The sequence below is a fragment of the Aquarana catesbeiana genome, linkage group LG02, assembly GCF_042186555.1.
Source record: "Aquarana catesbeiana isolate 2022-GZ linkage group LG02, ASM4218655v1, whole genome shotgun sequence".
Classification (NCBI taxonomy): domain Eukaryota; kingdom Metazoa; phylum Chordata; class Amphibia; order Anura; family Ranidae; genus Aquarana; species Aquarana catesbeiana.
Window position 1 is genome coordinate 313,021,309 of NC_133325.1, and position 18,563 is coordinate 313,039,871.

At 44.0% G+C, this 18,563-nt stretch overlaps 1 protein-coding gene across 9 annotated transcripts in view; it reads right to left on the reverse strand.

Moving 5' to 3' along the window:
* The window catches only part of AFF3 (ALF transcription elongation factor 3), a 523,081-nt gene that overhangs the window by 336,514 nt on the left and 168,004 nt on the right, over positions 1-18,563 (reverse strand). For 6 of the 9 annotated variants that reach the window (XM_073614716.1, XM_073614718.1, XM_073614717.1 and 3 more), the window contains one exon: positions 295-365. In XM_073614716.1, coding sequence (XP_073470817.1) covers positions 295-365 — 71 coding nt within the window. Of the gene's footprint in view, positions 1-244; positions 366-18,563 lie in introns of all 9 variants that reach the window. The other 3 variants (XM_073614715.1, XM_073614721.1, XM_073614720.1) reach the window with 1 other exon arrangement.

Genomic DNA, 18,563 nt, shown 5'->3' on the forward strand with positions numbered 1-18,563 from the left:
TGGCGCTAAAGAGCTGAAAAACCACGTAGTATGTCTAGTACGTCACTACATTTGTAATTGTTGGCCAACAATTGTGTGACCGTGTGTATGCAAGACAAGTTTTAGACAGCGCCCTTCAGACAAAATACCATGGTTTTGTTGTCGGAAAGTCCGATTGAGTGTACAAGCCATAAGTCGACAAATTAAAGTAGGGTAATCCTAATGTAGGTCCTGACTACATGTATTACAGTACAATACATATTACCTTGTATGGCTCACTGAAGAGGGGGTAATTGACAAGAAAAATATCCTCACTTGGCTGGACTTCTTGACTCCTCCTTTCCCATTCCTTTCTGCGCAGTGAATTTTTATCTTGTTCATATCCACTGTAAAAAAAACAAACAAACAAACACAACATTAGCTTGTAATGTTTCGAGCATAAATGTGGGGCAGCTGGACATAATCCTGAATATAGAAATAATAGAAACCAAAATTTAATTGCAGCATCCCAATAGAATGTATAAAATGTATAATCAACGCTGAACGGATGTGGCTGTGATTGTTCAAGAATCAAACAACCTTTCATGTTTTGAAAGCAAAAACATACATCATTAGACTGGATCAGCATGTTCTGAGTTCCATACTGGTACAGAGGAGCATTTACAATATACAGTTTAGTCATAGTAGTTAGACTGGTAGACTTGTTTCTAAAAGTAGAGAAAATGAGAAACCACAAACCACATAAGAGCTACAACATGTTCTAGAAAAACAATTACTATATGTATATGTAGTGCCCTGGGGTTTAGTCAGGGGGCTCCTCACCAAATTCCTTGTCAGGAGTAGCTACTGTAGTTAATTACTAGGGATCCATTGACTTCTCCCTAAGTTTGGCCTGGTTGTACTTTTCCCTTCTACCATCAGGTGGCCAGGCACTTGGAGGTATTAGATTGAGAAAGACAACTCAAGGTCAGGTTATGGGAATATAGGGTATCTCAGCCAATGGGCAGGGATTTTGTTGAATCCCTTGGCCTACTGGGAGAGCCTATATATTCGGGTGAGGTCAGGGGATCCAGGGTCTTGTGTGCCACCCAGACCGTCATCTGGGTGGATGTGTGTCATACGCCCCGGACTGCTAGGCAGGGGTTTGGGCCTATCTTGGGGGCATCAGGCTGCCAGGCTGTGTGAGGGCCTATCCAGAAGTAGAAAAACGCAAAACCCCCTTGGTGGGTGGAACTTTGAAAGTGACCAGAAACAATGATCATATCGTATAAGAAAGGTTTTTCTATAATCTTGGGATGTGGTGACCGCAAACATTTGATCCTGCAGATCTTGGATTTTCTCTATCTATCCAAAAGTAGGAGGGCAGTGCAGGGTTGGAACTGCAGCTTGCAGTCCAACCAAAAGTGACGGTTCTGCCAGCCTGAGAAACTGTCAGTGGTCGGAGGTAGAAGGGAAGCTGTCACCACGAAGGGACCAATCGCCTTTACCAGGGACCACAGTAAATAACTGAAGCAAGTACCGGAGCAGTATTCTCACTGAATGGGCACAGTGGAGAATCGGGAAACTTCAGGCGGTGATCAAGTCAGGGACCCAACCAGCGGCGGTGACACTTGCAGAGCATCCTTGCGTGTCAAGCTAGGGACTGAGCCGATCAGCAGGGGTGAAGCTTGAAGGTATCCGAAGTGCCAAGCTAGGGATCCAGCAGGGAAGCGTGGGTGACACTTGAGGGAGATACCACTGCAAAAGCCTTGAGGAGCTCACGGGTCAGAGTCAGTAAATCAGAGGGTCCGGTGAGAGACCAGGAGCTCAGGGGCTGAAGAACTACAAGGAGACGTTGTAGTACAGCTGAGAGAACTGTTACTTTGTGTTAGGAACTGTTTAAGTACTGTTGCCATAGGAGACAGCAATCCTGGACGTGCAGAAGTGGTACCTTGCTGGGGCCTTTCCCTGTACGGCTTTTCTCCTATTGAAGTCTTGGCGTTCACCATTTGAAATTGCAACTACTTAAGGGTGTCCTGGCCCTAACCCTCTTTCCCCTACAAAATATAAAAAAGGACTGTCAAAGAAATAAAACCTCTTTTACTTCCAAGAAGTGTCTGGTGCCCAATGACTTTTACAACCTTTGCACCCACAATGCCTCACAACCCACTACTTATTGAAGGATGTAAGCTATCTTTGGCCTTGAAGGTTCCCATTAGACTGGAAGAGGTCAGAGATTCTGCTACATTTGGAACCCAACGTGGGGCTAAGGTGTTGCCCTTGTAGCAGTCACCCTTAGCAACAGGCTTCAGTTCCAATGGGATTTCGCTTGGCTCCCTTGGAAGGTGGTGACATGGACATTCACTGTACTGTTCATTTAAGCACAAGAGACTCCATTTTGTTCTCACTGTTGAAATGTGTTCTGTAACCTTCACCTAACACATAGACATATCTCCTACTAAACTCTCTCTACTCCCCCCTCCCTTCGCAAGGTTTTACTTTTGCAATTGTTCTATTTGCTAGCTTTTAATAATATATTTCTATTTGTTAGCTTTCAATAACATATTTCTATTTGTTAGTTTTTAATAACATCTCACACCACCCCTTTCTTATTTATGTATAAAATAACATGTAATAATACATTTTGACACTGAATGGACATTTTAAACACAGTGACTGAGTCCTGTGAATCTGTCCCTGCAGCTGAAGTATTAACTTGTTTTAGAGTACCAATCAGAAATTAGTCATAACAATTTTGGCAAGCTAGCCAGGAGTCTGGCAGAGTCTCCAGAAGGAACCACGCTTCGATCGGGATCATCGGGAAATGCAGACCTCAAATGCTGGCTAGGTAAGCAATTTCAGAAATCATGGCAATCGGGGACCAATTATATGCTACAATTGTAATGGGGAAGGACACATAGCCAAATCCTGCCATCTTTCTGACCGTAGACTGGAAAAGAGCTTAGAGGCACCTCATGCTGATCCCAGTTCTCTGCCAAAAGCAGTGGATCAGGCATAGGAAAATGGCATGCCAGTATCAATCATGTTAAATAGGGGAAACAATGGTCCCATTTTTACAAGAACTCCCCTATCCTGGAGGAGAAACAGAATTAACCTGTTTAATCGATACTGGTGCAAGCCAAAGTGTTTTTAATATAGAGGACTTACTTCCAGGATTATTATCTACAAATGTTATCTCTGGTGTTGGCCTAACCGGGACCTCTACTGATTTGGTTGAGTCCAAGCCATTTAAACTCAGGCTGGGACAGCAAACAGAAATTGTCACTAAAGTGTTAGTTTCAGACACACTTCCTACCAATCTTTTGGGAGCTGACATTTTGAACCAAATTTTAGCAAACAGACTACACTCCTACAGGAGTCCAAGTGGTCAGTAGTCTGTCAGGAAAAGTTTAAAATTCTGCCTGTGGAGTATTTTTAATCCAAGACTCCACTCCGCCATTTTCCACCAGAATTGAAAGTGATTCCCACTGAATTATGGGCCACTAGCAAATATGATGTAGGTCTGCTGGATTGCACCCCAGTCATGATAAAAATTAAACCAGGAGCCTATCTCCCACAGATTAAACAGTACCCACTGAGTATTGCTCAGACTGAGGGGATAAAGGATCAAATCACTCAACTGAAAGCAGCACGGGTTGTTGTACCAATTAAGTCCCAAGTCAATACACCCCTGTTCCCAATTGCAAAGAAGCCAGACAAGAAGGGTGGGCAGGTGACATACCGCATGGTGCATGATTTGAGAGCCATTAACAATATAATTGAGGCAGATACCCCGAACGTGCCCAACCCCCGCACTTTACTAAGTGGAATACCTGCCTTCAGCATCTGCTTTACAGTGATTGATCTTGCAAATGCTTTCTTTTCGGTGACCCTTCACCCAGATTGCTGGCACCTTTTTTCATTTACCCATGATGCCCAAAAGTTAGCATGGACAAGATTGGCTGTTTGAGTAGCCCCTCTGAATTTAATACTGCGTTAAAGCAAGTATTGGGCCAATGATCCCCCTCACACCCAAACACAGTTTTGCTTCAGTACATAGACAATTTGCTTATTTGTTCTGATACAAAGGACATTTGTAGCAGAGAAACAGTAAGCCTTCTCATGTTTCTCTATAACAGTAACAACAAAGTTAGCAAAGATAAGCTACAATACTGCCAAGAGAAAGTGATCTTCCTGGGTCACTGCATTTCACATGGAATCACCTAACCCCAGATCAAGTTAAAACTCTACAAAACTTTGAAAATGCAAGAAATGTATGGCAACTACGTTCCTTCCTGGGGTTAGTGGGATATTGTAGGGACTGGATTCCAAATGCATCAGAACTTATGGCTCCTCTTAATGAGGCTACCGCTAGAAACCCTTTCAAACTCACATGGGACAATGAATTGCAAATTTTGTCTGAAGCTCCTGCCATTGGACTTCCTGACTATACTAAGACTTTTTCGTTGTTCTGTCATGAAGTCAATGGATTTGCTGCAGGTATACTCACCCAGCTACATGGAGACAAACAGAGGCCTGTGATGTATGTATCAGCCTCATTAGACCCTGTCATCAAACGCTCCCCCAGTTGTATGCGAGCCATAGCAGCCTGCATTTTGCTGCTAGACAAAGTAACTGAGCTTGTACTAGATTTTGCTCTGATCCTGTATGTGCCACATGCAGTACAGGAAATCATGAATCAAGTAAATACCAGACATGTGTCTGCCAGTAGATTTGACAAGTACCAGTCTGCTATTTTTGCTCCATCGAATTTAACAATCAAACGATGTGTTACTTTAAATCCGGCTACTCTTCTATAATTGATGAGGAAGATGCAACAAATGGTACAGATGTAGAACCAGAGAGTTTTTTTTTTCTCATGATTGTATGGCTCTGAAGGAGCTAGAAAGGTCCTTTGTCACACCAGCAAAAGATGAGCCTTTATCAGATTGTGACACACACTTATTCATAGATGGTTCCAGAATTTGCACTGATGATGGTCAGCCACACACAGGGTTTGCTGTAACCACTACAGACACCATTTTACATCAGGAAGCATTGATACCCCAGATGTCAGTACAGGAAGCGGAGTTGTGTGCTGTAGTCAAAGCATGTCATCTCCTAGAGAATCAAAGGGGAAACATTTACACTGACAGCAGATATGCGTTTGGAATAGCTCACGATTTTGGGCCTATTTGGAAAGCATGGAACTTTCTGACTAGTGCAGGGAAGCCAGTGAGACATGCAAAACTCATAGAGTGGCTATTTGAGGCCTTTCAGAAACCAGCAGAAGTTGCCATCTTGAAGGTAACAGGGCATGCAAGGGGAAATGACAGCCAGAGGAAATGCTTTAGCGGACCAAGCAGCAAAGGATGCTGCCCTTATGTCATTTGGAGTCACACCCACTGTAGGGGTCGCCCAGGTAGTGGGGACAGATTTCCCTCATCAAGAGCAGTGGGATGTAGAAACTCTAATTCAGTTGCAGAACCAGGCCCCTGATGAAGAGAAGGATAAGTGGATCAAACGTAATGCTACCCAAAATCTGCAGGGCCTGTGGAGCGCTGACAACAGGTGGTGTCTACCCAGGAGTTTGTACCCAGTTTTAGCACAACTGGCACATGGCGTCAGTCATCTTGCTAAGGGCGTGAGGGTGGAACTTACTGACTGCTATTGGATAGCACCTGAATTTAGTGCATTTGCAGCCAGGTTTTATTCTTCATGTCTCGCTGTACAATGCAGGGAGGCCTGTCCATGTTCCCCAAAAGCATTCTCCTAAGCAAGATTTCCCTTTCCAAAGAGTTCAAATAGGATAGGAATAGGCACCTATGAGTCACCTATGAGCACGCTTTAGTGTGTGTTGACATGTTCTCAGGTTGGCCCGAGAGCTGGCCAGTAGCTAAAGCAAATGCAAAAACAACAGCAAAGAAAATTTTGAATGAAATAATTTGTAGATATGGAGTTCCTGAAACTATTGAGAGTGACAGAGGAACCCATTTTACTTGGGAAGTAATGCGAGAGGTAATGGAAGCCCTTCACATACAGCAAGCTTTCCATACACCTTATCATCCACAAAATAGTGGTAAAGTTGAGAGACTTAATGGTATTTTGAAAAACAGATGTGCAAAAATTAAAGCAGATACAGGAAAAGCATGGGTGGAAGCTTTGCCATTAGCCCTATATTCTGTACGAACTACCTCTAAACAACCACGTGGGCTGTCCCCCTATGAGATTTTATTTGGAGGGTCACCCAAAACAGGGCTATATTTTCCCCAACAGTTGCAGGCTTCTCACTCTAATCTGTTAGAATATGTTCAGGTTTTGCAAAGAACATTGAATAAAATACATGAAGGTGTTTGTATCTAAATCTATCCCCGACCCAGATTCTGTTTCAGGTATTCACAGAATCCAACCAGGTGACAGGGTGGCGGTCAAGCGACATGTCAGAAAGCCGCTAGAACCAAAATTTGACGGACCACATTTGGTGCTTTTGACAACAAGATCCACTGTTAAGTTGGAAGGAAAGCCTACCTGGATTCACGCCAGTCACTGCAAGAAAATCTTGAAGTGATATCCTTTGAAAAAATTATGATGATGTTTCTTTTCTTTTTGTTGTTTGTGAGAACTGAGACATGGAAAAATAACCCTTTAGTGTTTAAAAGAGAGCTGTTCACTGAAGGTGACATGGCATGGTCATGGTTCTCTTCCTGGACAGGATGGGGAATTGAAGCAATGTAAAGAATAAATAATTACACTAGAATTGTAGATGAGATTATTAACCTTACTACCACTGATACAGGTTTATTAAGTGAAGAAATGGCTCAGATTAAAAAAAGTAGTATTAGAACACAGATTAATGCTAAATTATCTCACTGCAGCTCAAGGTGGGATGTGTAAGATATTTCGCACTGACTGTTGTATATACATTTCTGATAATGAGGACATTATTAAAGGGCATCTTGCTAAGATAAGAGAACTACAGAATAAAGCCAGGGATATTGCTAAAGATGGATGGAACCCCTTTCAGGGTTTAGGAGGTTTTGGTGACTTTTTATATGGAATAGCAACATGGTTACAGAAACTAGGCGCTAACATTGTGATGTTCCCATTTCTCATATTTGTTATTTACTTTCTCATCAGGCTATGCCTCTATGTGACTACCCACTGTACCCACAAATGTACCACCAGCCCTGATGAACCCATTATTGTGAGAAAGCTAGGAGAGAGCTGGACAGGAAGCCATCTCTCTGCGCCAATGTAACAGGAGTTACCAGAAATCGGCTGAATGTAACGGGGAGAAGAATGGTGTCAAATAAACAAAAGGAGAGAAATGACATGGACATTCACTGTACTGTTCATTTAAGCACAAGAGACTCCATTTTGTTTTCACTGTTGAAATGTGTTCTGTAACCTTCACCTAACACACAGACACTTCTCCTACTAAACGCTCTCTACTCTCCCCTCCCTTCTCAAGGTTTTACTTTTGCAATCGTTCTATTTGCTAGCTTTTAATAATATATTTCTATTTGTTAGCTTTCAATAACATATTTCTATTTGTTAGTTTTTAATAACATCTCACACCACCCCTTTCTTATCTATGTATAAAATAACATGTAACAATAAATTTTGACACTGAACGGACATTTTAAACACAGTGATTGAGTCCTTTGAATCTGTTCCTGCAGCTGCAGTATTAACTTGTTTTGAAGTCCCAATCAGAAATTAGTCATAGCAGTGGCAAGTAACATCTACCCTTCTTATAGACTGTGTTGTGTGTTCATGAGAAAGAATCAGCTTGGTCTTTTGACACTTCCCGCCAGCACTGGAGGGGTTAATACAGGCCCCAAAATGGACTCCATTACAGTTTTGGCGAGCCACAGCCAGAAGGAGGCGGGCGCCACAGTTCCTGAGAAACATTTGCACCAATCCGTTCTCCTATTGAAGTCTCGGAGTCTGCCATTTGAAATTGCAACTACTTAAGGGTGTCCTGGCCCTAACCCTCTTTCCCCTATTTTTAAATATAAAAAGGACTGTCAAAGAAATAAAACCTCTTTTACATCCAAGAAGTATCTGGTGCCAAATGACTTTTATCACTTTTGCACCCACTATGCCTCACTACCCACTACTTATTGAAGGATGTCAGCTATCTTTGGCCTTGAAGGTTCCCATTAGACTGGAAGAGGTCAGAGATTCTGCTACATATAGTTTCCATTTTAGGGCCTGTATTGACGGGTTCTGTTTGCTTCAATTGGGTTTTGCATTCCCATACAAGTCTGAGACTGATGTCAGTGTGATGCCATCAACACAAGCCCAAGGCCTCAGTGTGCTCCATGTTGTAGCTGCCTGCTTACTGCCTCTGAATACTGTATGTAACAGATAAACAACAGAAATACATTTTCTTATAGGCTTTTGTTTATAGCCAGTAGTAAGTTAATAATACTAACAGAGTTCAGGAAGATGTGCTTAACAGAATTAATCAGAAAACCTAATGCTGTGTCCACACGACAGGACTTTCAGGCAGAAAAGGTCCGATGAAATCATTCCGTCAGACATTCCGATCGTGTGTGGGCTTCATCGGACTTTTTATTTCTAAAATTCTGATGGACCTAGAAATAGAACATGTTTCAAATCTTTTCAACGGACTCAATTCAAATCGGGAAAACCGTTCCTCTGTATGTTAGTCCGAAGGACCAAAAACTACACAAGGGCAGCTATTGGCTACTGGCTATTGAACTTCCTTCTAGTTCCGTCGTATGTCATCACGTTCTAAACGAACAGACTTTGGTGTGATCGTGTGTAGGCAAGTCCGTTTCAGTGGAACTCCATCGGAAAGACTGTCGGAGTCTATTCTGACGGAGAGTCCAGTCGTGATTACGCGGCATTCGTTGTAATACATGCTTCTAAAGGAAACTAAATGTATTACTTCAAATTGTTTTATAAGAAACTTTTTCACATTCTGAACTACATACAAATATATCCCTGCAAGTAATATTTAGATTTTGTTCATTTCTAAACATAAGCTTCTCCTTACTAGGGAATATTTAGAAGCAGTGCATTAATCCACAGAAACAATTCTATGTGTTAATGACCACAATATTTCTTTTAGTGCTCTCAGACATTTACAGATTATGAGATACTACAAAATGTAAATCACAAGCAGATATTTCCTCATAAAATGTCCTCAGCATGATCTACGTGAGGCTGCTGTCTTTTTGTGGTGAATCTCTTATTAGCTCATTCCCTGAAGAGCTGTTCAAACTGTGTGTAGCACTAGATTTCTTTACAGCCATGCGTTTGTATTGTGATCTCTGGTAATAAGCCAAGTCTTCAAACTACTCCCTAATCAATCCCCTTTTCTCTGACTGATGTGACATGAGCACAAGTTCGGAACATGAAAAATGCATAGGGACTGAATTGTGTCGCTGCACATCTGAGTGATTGCGATCAGAAGAGAAGGAAATGTGGAGGTTATTTAACTGAAGGAATAGCAAAAAAGGCTGTGATTTATCTACACCAAAAGCTGTTTAAGTTTGATGGGGCTTGATATTTTGCATGCTTCTTCTGAATGTCACCTGGAGATGCAAATGCACTGTAGCGGACATCTTAAACTGCTTGCTTCCACAGTTTAACCTCACCTATTTCTGTAAGATGGTTATCACTGTTCTTGTTTATTCAACCCTCTATTTTTTCCTCAAGGAAAATTCAAGCATAGCTTAATTTTTGTTTTGTATTCTTACAGTATACCCAACCACATGACATTCTTGGAAATGTTATGAACAACAATACAGTATATAACTGGTAAAAGTTTAGGACAAACGCAAGATGCAACAAGCAAATTTTGCCAATATCATAGTACACCACATACCACAAACACAAACTGTTGCATTATACAATGTATTCCCCAGACTACTGAACGTTATTGACTGTACTATACTATACTATACATACATACATACATACATACATACATACATACATACATACACTATATTACCAAAAGTATTGGGACATCTGCCTTTACACGCACATGAACTTTAATGGCACGCTAGTCTTAGTCCGTAGAGTTCAATATTGAGTTGGCCAACCCTTTGCAGCTATATCTCTAAATATGAAAAGGCTCCTTCACAGTAAGAGCTGTGAAAATGTGGAATAGACTCCCTCAAGAGCTGGAAATATCTGATTGCCTCTTGGGGGATCAGGAAAGAATCACCCCCCACCCCCACCCCCGGAGCACATTTTATCATGCTTTATAATTATTATTTATTTGCCTTCCTCTCCTCTGGATCAACGGTGGGTAAAAGATTGTGTACAGTGCCTTGAAAAAGTATTCATACCCCTTGAAATTTTTCACATTTTGTCATGTTACAACCAAAAACGTAAATGTATTTTATTTGGGATTTTATGTGACAGACCAACACAACATGGCACGTAATTGTGAAGTGGAAGGAAAATGATAAATGGTTTTCAACATTTTTTACAAATAAATATCTGAAAAGTGTGCCGTGCATTTGAATTCAGCCCCGTTTACTCTTATACCCCTAACTAAAATCTAGTGGAACCAATTGCCTTCAGAAGTCACCTAATTAGTAAATAGAGTCCACCTGTGTGTAAATTAATCTCAGTATAAATACAGCTGTTCAGCTGAGGCCCTCAGAGGTTTGTTAGAGAACTTTAGTGAACAAAAGGCATTATGAAGGCCAAGGAACACACCAGACAAGTCAGGGCTAAAGTTGTGGAGAAGATTAAAACAGGATTAGGGTATAAAAAAAACCTCAAGCTTTGAACTTCTCACGGAGCACTGTTCAACCCTTCATCCGAAAATGGAAAGATTATGGCACAACTGCAAACCTACCAAGACATGACTGTCCACCTAAAGTGACAGGCCGGACAAGGAGAGCATTAATCAGAGAAGCAGCCAAGAGGCCCATGGTAACTCTGGAGGAGCTGTAGCGATCCAAAGCTCAGGTGGGAGAATCTGTCAACAGGACAACTATTAGTCGTGCACTCCACAAATCTGGCCTTTATGGAAGAGTGGCAAGAAGAAAGCCATTGTTGAAAATAAGCCATAGGAAGTTCTGTTTGCAGTTTGCTAGAAGCCATGTGGGGGACACAGCAAACATGTGCAAGAAGGTGCTCTGGTCAGATGAGACCAAAATTGAACTTTTTGACCTAAAAGCAAATTGCTATGTGTGGAGGAAAACTAACACTGCACATCACCCAGAACACACCATGAAACATGGCGGTGGAAGCATCATGTTGTGGGGATGCTTTTCTTCAGCAGGAACAGGGAATCTAGTCAGAGTTGATGGGAAGATGGATGGAGCCAAATACAAGAAAACCTGTTAAAGTCTACAAAAGATTTGAGACTGGGGCGAAGGATCACCTTCCAGCAGGACCATGACCTTAAACATACAGCCAGAGCTACAATGGAATGGTTTAGATCAAAGCACATTCATGTGTTAGAATGGCCCAGTCAAAGTCCAGACCTAAATCCAATTGAGAATCTGTGGCAAGGTTTGAAAATTGCTGTTCACAGACGCTCTCCATCCAATCTGACAGAGCTTGAGCTATTTTGTAAAAAATCATGGGCAAAAATGTCACTCTCTAGATGTGCAAAGCTGGTAGAGATCCCCAAAAAGACTTGCAGATGTAATTGCAGCGAAAGGTGGTTCTACAAAGTAGTGACGCAGGGGTAGGGATGAGCTTCGTGTTCGAGTCGAACCCATGTTCGACTCAAACATCGTCTGTTCGGTCATTCGCCGAATTGCGAACGATATGGGCCCTTCGCGCCAAATTCGAGTGACGCGTCACGGCCCATAATTCACTGCAGCATCGCAGTGCATTGCTGGCTGATGATTGGCCAAGCATGCACTATGACCTGCATGCTTGGCCAATCACAGCGCCGTCTGTACAGAGAGCTGTAATTGGCCAAAGCCAGGGTGGCTTTGGCCAATTATGGCTCAGGGGGTTTAGTACACGCCCCACACTATATAAGGCCGCCTGCACGTCGGCTCTGTGTAGTGTGTTCTGGTGTTGAGAGACAGAGACAGAGAGACAGTGTCATTTGATTTAAGTTAGATAGATTAGGCAGGACAGTCAGTCAGTTAGCTGCACTTACAGTGTATTGTGTATATATATGCATCCCAGGTGTTGTGTGTGTATATATATATATATATATATATATATATATATATATATATATATATATATATATATATATATATATATAAAAATATATATATATATAAATATATATATATATATATATATATATATATATATATATATATATATATATATATAAAAAAAAAATATATATATATATATATATATATATATATATATATATATATATATATATATACACACACTGTATTCAGTTTAGCTAGATCCGTTCCTGTTATTATCTTCCTACTGACAGGTAGGCAGGTGTTGTTACAGTATTTACAGCTACCTGAAGAAAATTGCTGGTGTTCTTCTGATCTAATTAGTACCAAAGTCAGGCAGCTTCAGTATTTACAGTGTTCAGCTAAAGCTACAAGTTAGTGTAGTGCGACCTCGGCACAGTGTTCAGCTAAAGCTACAAGTTAGTGTAGTGCGACCTCTGCACAGTGTTCAGCTAAAGCTACAAGTTAGTGTAGTGCGACCTCTACACAGTGTTCAGCTAAAGCTACAAGTTAGTGTAGTGCGACCTCTGCACAGTGTTCAGCTAAAGTTACAAGTTAGTGTAGTGCGACCTCTGCACAGTGTTCAGCTAAAGCTACAAGTTAGTGTAGTGCGACCTCTGCACAGTGTTCAGCTAAAGCTACAAGCTAGTGTGGGGCGACCTCTGCACAGTGTTCAGCTAAAGCTACAAGTTAGTGTAGTGCGACCTCTGCATAGTGTTCAGCTAAAGCTACCTGTAGAAGATTGGTGGTGTTTTTCTGATCCTATCACTACTGCAGGCAGCTACATTATTTATACGTTAGTGTAGTGCGACCTCGGCACAGTGTTCAGCTAAAGCTACAAGTTAGTGTAGTGCGACCTCTGCACAGTGTTCAGCTAAAGCTACAAGTTAGTGTAGTGCGACCTCTGCATAGTGTTCAGCTAAAGCTACCTGTAGAAGATTGGTGGTGTTTTTCTGATCCTATCACTACTGCAGGCAGCTACATTATTTACACGTTAGTGTAGTGCGACCTCGGCACAGTGTTCAGCTAAAGCTACAAGTTAGTGTAGTGTGACCTCTGCACAGTGTTCAGCTAAAGCTACCTGTAAAAGATTGGTGGTGTTCTCATACTAATAATACTACAGGCAGGCAGTTGATTTTGCTAGCTGCAGTATCAGTGTATATATATATATATATATATATATATATATATATATATATATATATATATCTCCCAGCTTAGTGCAGCTACATCTCACTACAGGCCATTAGTATGTCTGGAAGGCCAACAAGGAGAGGCAGTCACAAGCCAATGAAAGTGGGCAAGCAGGCTCTGTGTCTAGAGGCAATAGTGCTGGTCGTGGACACGGTGCATCCTCATCAGCACGTGGCCGTGGGACACGCTTGGCCTTTTTTTCGGCAGCTGGCCATGTTGAGCCACAACATGCGGAAGACTTGGTCGAGTGGATGACCAAGCCGTCCTCATCCTCCTCATCCTGTCTCACCCATGCTCAGGGTACTTTGTCTGGCAAAGCAGCTGCCAACCCGGCCTCTTCCCTTGGCTCAATGGAATCAGTCACTCCTTCCCTGGCCCCACCATGTCCTCCTGAGGAGTCCCCCGAACTGTTTGACCACAGTGTTGGGTATATGCTCCAGGAGGATGCCCAGCGTTTTGAAGGCTCCGATGATGGTACTCAGCTAGAGGAAGGCAGTAACGTGAGCCCAGACAGAGGGGGTGCCCAAGAAGGACAGCAGTCTGGCAGTCATGTTGCCCCTGCTGCAGCATACTGCCAGGTTTGCTCCAGTGATGAGGAGGGAGGGGATGATGAGGTCACTGACTCCACGTGGGTACCTGATAGGAGAGAGGAGGAGGAGGCACATCACCAACGAGGCAGGATGCCCTGCAGGGACCAGCTTAAGGGCAGCACACTGACTGCATCACACCGCAAAGCTCCACATGTGCAGGGCGCTGCTGTCTCTGCGCGTTATTCCAAAAGTTCTTTGGTGTGGGCCTTTTTTGAGACGAGTGCATCAGATCGCACCGCTGCTATTTGCAACATATGTCTCAAGCGTATCTCGCGTGGCCAAAACATCTCCCGCTTGGGCACCACATGCTTGACCAGACAAATGTTGACCTGCCATGCAGTTCATTGGCAAGCGTACCTAAAAGACCCACACCAAAGAACAAAGAGGACCTCTCCTTGCTCCTCATCAGCTGAGATCTCCAACCCCACTATACCTTCAGTCCTCTCTGAGACCTGCACTGAGAGGAATGAAGGTGTAGAATTAGGTGTGTCACAACCAAGTACTTGTGGGCAATCTGCTACCGGTACACCGACATCAGATTGTACCAGGCAAATTTCCCTGCCCCAGCTGCTGCACCGTTGAAAGAAGTTCACTCCCAGCCATCCACATGCCCAGCGGTGCTTGGCAAAATTGCTAGCACTTCAACTGCTACTTTTTTAGTTGGTAGACTCTGCCCCTTCCGTGAGTTTGTGGAATGTGCGGATCCACAGTGGCAGATACCCAAACGCCACTTTTTCTCATGGAAGGCGATTCCGGCTCTCTACCGGCATGTGGAAGGCAATGTCCATGCCTCGCTGGACAGGGCGGTCAGTGGTAAGGTGCATATTACCACTGACTCATGGTCCAGCAGGCATGGACAGGGACGTTGTCTAAGTTTCACAGCGCATTGGGTGACTCTGCTGGCAGCTGGGAAGGATGCAGGACAAGGTGCAGTAGTGTTGGAGGTTGTTCCACCATCACGCCTCCAAAATGCTACTACTGGTGATTTTGACACACCTCTCTCCTCCACCCCCTCCTCTTCTTCTTCCTCCATGACCTCTTCCTGTGCTTTGTCCTCAGAACCAGCGGTGCTCCGTAGGCGTTCAAGGGGCTACGCAACTATGCAGGCCAAAAGATGGCATGCGATGCTTGAGCTGGTGTGCTTGGGGGACAGGAGCCACACTGGGGCAGAGGTTCTGTCAGCTCTGCAGGGGCAGGTTCAGAGGTGGTTGACGTCACGCCAACTTAAGGCAGGAATGGTGGTTTGCGACAATGGCACCAACCTCCTCTCTGCCCTCCAACGGGGACAAATGACCCATGTGCCCTGTTTGGCTCACGTCCTTAACTTGGTGGTGCAGCGGTTCTTGGGCAGGTACCCGGGCTTACAGGATGTCCTGAGGCAGGCCAGGAAAGTCTGTGTGCATTTCCGCCGGTCATATAATGCCAGTGCTCGGCTGGCTGACCTCCAAAAGGAATTTAATCTGCCCAAGAAATGTCTAATCTGTGACATGCCCACCAGGTGGAACTCAACCTTGGCCATGCTGCAGCGGCTGCACACGCAGCAGAGGGCCATCAATGAGTACCTGTGCAACTATGGCACCAGGACAGGGTCAGAGGAGCTTGTTTTTTTTCCCCACGCCAGTGGGCCATGATCAGGGATGCATGCACTGTCCTGTCACCATTTGAGGAGGCCACCAGGATGGTGAGCAGGGACAGTGCATGTATCAGTGACACTGTCCCCCTTGTCCACCTGTTGGAGCACACGCTGCGTGGGATAATGGACAGGGCACTTGAGGCAGAACAGAGGCAGGAAGAGGAGGACTTCCTTAGCTCTCAAGGCCCCCTTTATCCAGACAGTGTTCTTGCATGCCCGCCGATCACACAGGAAGAGGACAAGGAGGAGGAGGAAGAGGAGGATTGTGTCAGCATGGAGGTGGAGCCTGGCACTCAGCATCAGCCGCAGTCTTTAAGGGATCATTTACAGTCCCAAGAAACCCATAGATTTGTACGTGGCTGGGAGGAGGTGGCTGCGGATCATGTCGTCCTTAGTGACCCAGAGGGCTCCGGACTGAATGCCTCAGCAAACCTACGCTGCATGGCCTCCCTGATCCTGCAAAGCCTGCGGAAGGATCCTCGTATTTGTGGTATCAAGGAGAGGGATCAATACTAGCTGGCAACCCTCCTTGATTCACATTACAAGGGTAAGGTTGCGGACCTTATCTTGCCGTCGCAGAGAGAGCAGAGGATGAAACATCTTCGGGAGGCCTTTCAGAAAGGTCTGTGCAACGCGTTCCCAGAGACTGGGAGGTTACAAACTCCTGTTCCTGGACAACGTGTTGCTGAGGCTTCGGTCAAAGAAGGAGCGGTGGAGAAGGTGGCCGTCTGACCGATTCGTTTTTTTAGTCCGCAGCCCCAAGGTATGATCGGTTCCAGCAACCATCGCCAGCATCTGTTTTACATGGTGCAGGAATACCTAGGGGCAAGATCTGACTTAGACACCTTTCACACAGAAAATCCTCTGGGTTACTGGGTCTTGAGGATGGATCACTGGCCAGAGCTTGCACAGTATGCAATTGAGCTACTGGCCTGTCCTGCAGCCAGTGTTCTTTCGGAACGCACATTCAGTGCTGCTGGAGGTTTTGTAATGGATCACAGGGTGCGCCTGTCCACCGTCTCGGTCGATCGACTGAGCTTCATAAAAATGAATCAGTCTTGGATCACCACCAGCTACCAAGCACCTGATGCTGATGTAACCGAATATTTTTTTCTGAAATGTCAGATCCCTTCAAGACTGCCTATGCTGATGCTGAGTGACTATCCTGTTATGCTGAGTGACTATCCTCTTCCTCCTCAATGATCACGCTGATAGCTTGTAAGAATATTTTTGGTTCTGGGCACCGCCACCAGTGGCTAAGGCCCAATTTTTCAGCCCCTGTTTAACAGGGGCATGTAATTACAATTTTTGATGCAATACTTTGCAGCAGGGCTCGTTCCTGTGCTCCAACTATAGTATCTGTGAGGGGTTGCAGTGTTGTGGCACCAGCACCAGTGTCTAAGGCCCAATTTTTCAGCCCCTGTTTAGCAGGGGCGTTTAATTACAATTTTTGATGCAATATTTTACAGGAGGGCTCATTCCTGCGCTCCAACTAGAGTATCTGTGAGAGATTGCAGTGCTGTGGCACCAGTGCCTAAGGCCCAATTTTTCTGCCTCTGTTCAACAGGGACATGTAATTACAATTCTTGATCTAATATCTCACAGCAGGGCCTGTTTCTGCGCCCACCAAGAGTAACTGTGAGGACTGACAGTGTTGTGGCAACACCACCACCACCAAAGGCCCAATTTTTCTGCCCCTGTTCAACAGGTGCATGTAATTACAATTCTTGATCTAATATTTCACAGCAGGGCCCATTGCAGCTCCCACCAAGAGTAACTGTGAGGACTTACAGTGTTGTGGCAACACCACCACCACTACCACCAAAGGCCCAATTTTTATGCCCCTGTTCAACAGGTGCATGTAATTACAATTCTTGATCTAATATTTCACAGCAGGGCCCGTTCCAGCTCCCACCAAGAGTATCTGTGAGGACTTACAGTGTTGTGGCAACACCACCACCACAGGCCCAATTTTTCTGCCCTGTTCAACAGGTGCATGTAATTACAATTCTTGATCTAATATTTCACAGCAGGGCCCGTTCCAGCTCCCACCAAGAGTAACTGTGAGGATTTACAGTGTTGTGGCAACGGCAACACCACCACCACCACAGGCCCAATTTTTATGCCCCTGTTCAACAGTTGCATGTAATTACAATTCTTGATAATATTTCACAGCAGGGCCCATTCCAGCTGCCACCAAGAGTAACTGTAAGGACTTACAGTGTTGTGGCAACACCACCACCACCAAAGGCCCAATTTTTATGCCCCTGTTCAACAGGCGCATGTAATTACAATTCTTGATCTAATATTTCACAGCAGGGCCCATTCCAGCTCCCAACAAGAGTAACTGTGAGGACTTACAGTGTTGTGGCAACACCACCACCACAGGCCCAATTTTTATGCCCCTGTTCAACAGGTGCATGTAATTACAATTCTTGATCTAATATTTCACAGCAGGGCCTGTTCCAGCTCCCACTAAGAGTAACTGTGAGGACTTACAGTGTTGTGGCAACACCACCACCACCACCACCAAAGGCCCAATTTTTATGCCCCTGTTCAACAGGTGCATGTAATTACAATTCTTGATCTAATATTTCACAGCAGGGCCCGTTCCAGCTCCCACCTAGAGTAACTGTGAGGACTTACAGTATTGTGGCAACACCGAATTTATAAGTGTCCTTCGCGCTGGTGGATATCTATAGTGAGGTACTATGTGAGTAAAATAAATTAGGAATAGAAATAAAAATAAGAATAAGAATAGGAATAAGAAAAAATATTGCTGCAAAATGAGGGTGTTCACACCAACACTTAATATGATAATATCAAAAATATATTTCGCGCAATATTTATGTGAAAGATGTGTGCTGAGGTAGGTGATGGTTGCTGCAGCTAATTAATACTAGGATCTATGATCTCCACTTGTATTATATGTAGCAATCCCTGCTATTAGCTGGTGGAATGATACTGATAAGTTAAAGCATGAAAAATTACAAATGAATCAACAGTAGTAAACCATAACACTCC